A 511-nucleotide genomic window follows, 5' to 3' on the forward strand; every position below is an offset into this window, starting at 1 on the left:
AGCTCCCTCCCGCTTTCCCCCTCACTGCTTTGTCTTACTGTTTGATGATGCCGTCTTCCAACACTGACTCTACTATCAACGCCACACTCCTGGAACTACCATCCTTCGCCAGTACAGAGGCATTCGGCCGGTTTCAGCGCGCCGAGGTCCAGTTTCGCATTAAGAGCCTGACTCACTCAAGCACCAAAGTAGGCTATGCTCTTGCGGCGATTCCGAAGGATACTTTCAAAGAAATATCAGATTGGCTTTGCAAACAAGGGGACCCCACAATAACGAAAGACGCCATCAAAACATACCTCTTTGAGCAGTACTAACCATCGCCAACCGCCCGTATAGCCAATCTTTCAGCTATCTCAGCAACCATTGGGTGACCAAAAAGCTTTACTCGCCATAAGGAAAATGACTAGTATCGTTTGCCTGCAACCTGCTGCAGACGGCTCTCCTCGTAAAGTGAATCTACTTCATGCCCTTTGGGTACAGCGCCTAGCCGAACCTGTACACGACGCCATCC

General features: G+C 50.3%; 1 protein-coding gene across 1 annotated transcript in view; it reads left to right on the top strand.

The window, feature by feature from the left end:
- Nucleotides 1-399: 399 nt before the first annotated feature.
- The window catches only part of LOC137626166 (leucine-rich repeat and coiled-coil domain-containing protein PF3D7_0703800-like), a 12863-nt gene continuing 12751 nt past the window's right edge, over nucleotides 400-511 (top strand). Inside the window, exon 1 of the mRNA XM_068357244.1 lies at nucleotides 400-511. This exon is cut by the window's right edge and continues 152 nt beyond it. Coding sequence (XP_068213345.1) covers nucleotides 400-511 — 112 coding nt within the window.

The sequence above is a fragment of the Palaemon carinicauda genome, chromosome 33, assembly GCF_036898095.1.
Source record: "Palaemon carinicauda isolate YSFRI2023 chromosome 33, ASM3689809v2, whole genome shotgun sequence".
Lineage (NCBI taxonomy): Eukaryota > Metazoa > Arthropoda > Malacostraca > Decapoda > Palaemonidae > Palaemon > Palaemon carinicauda.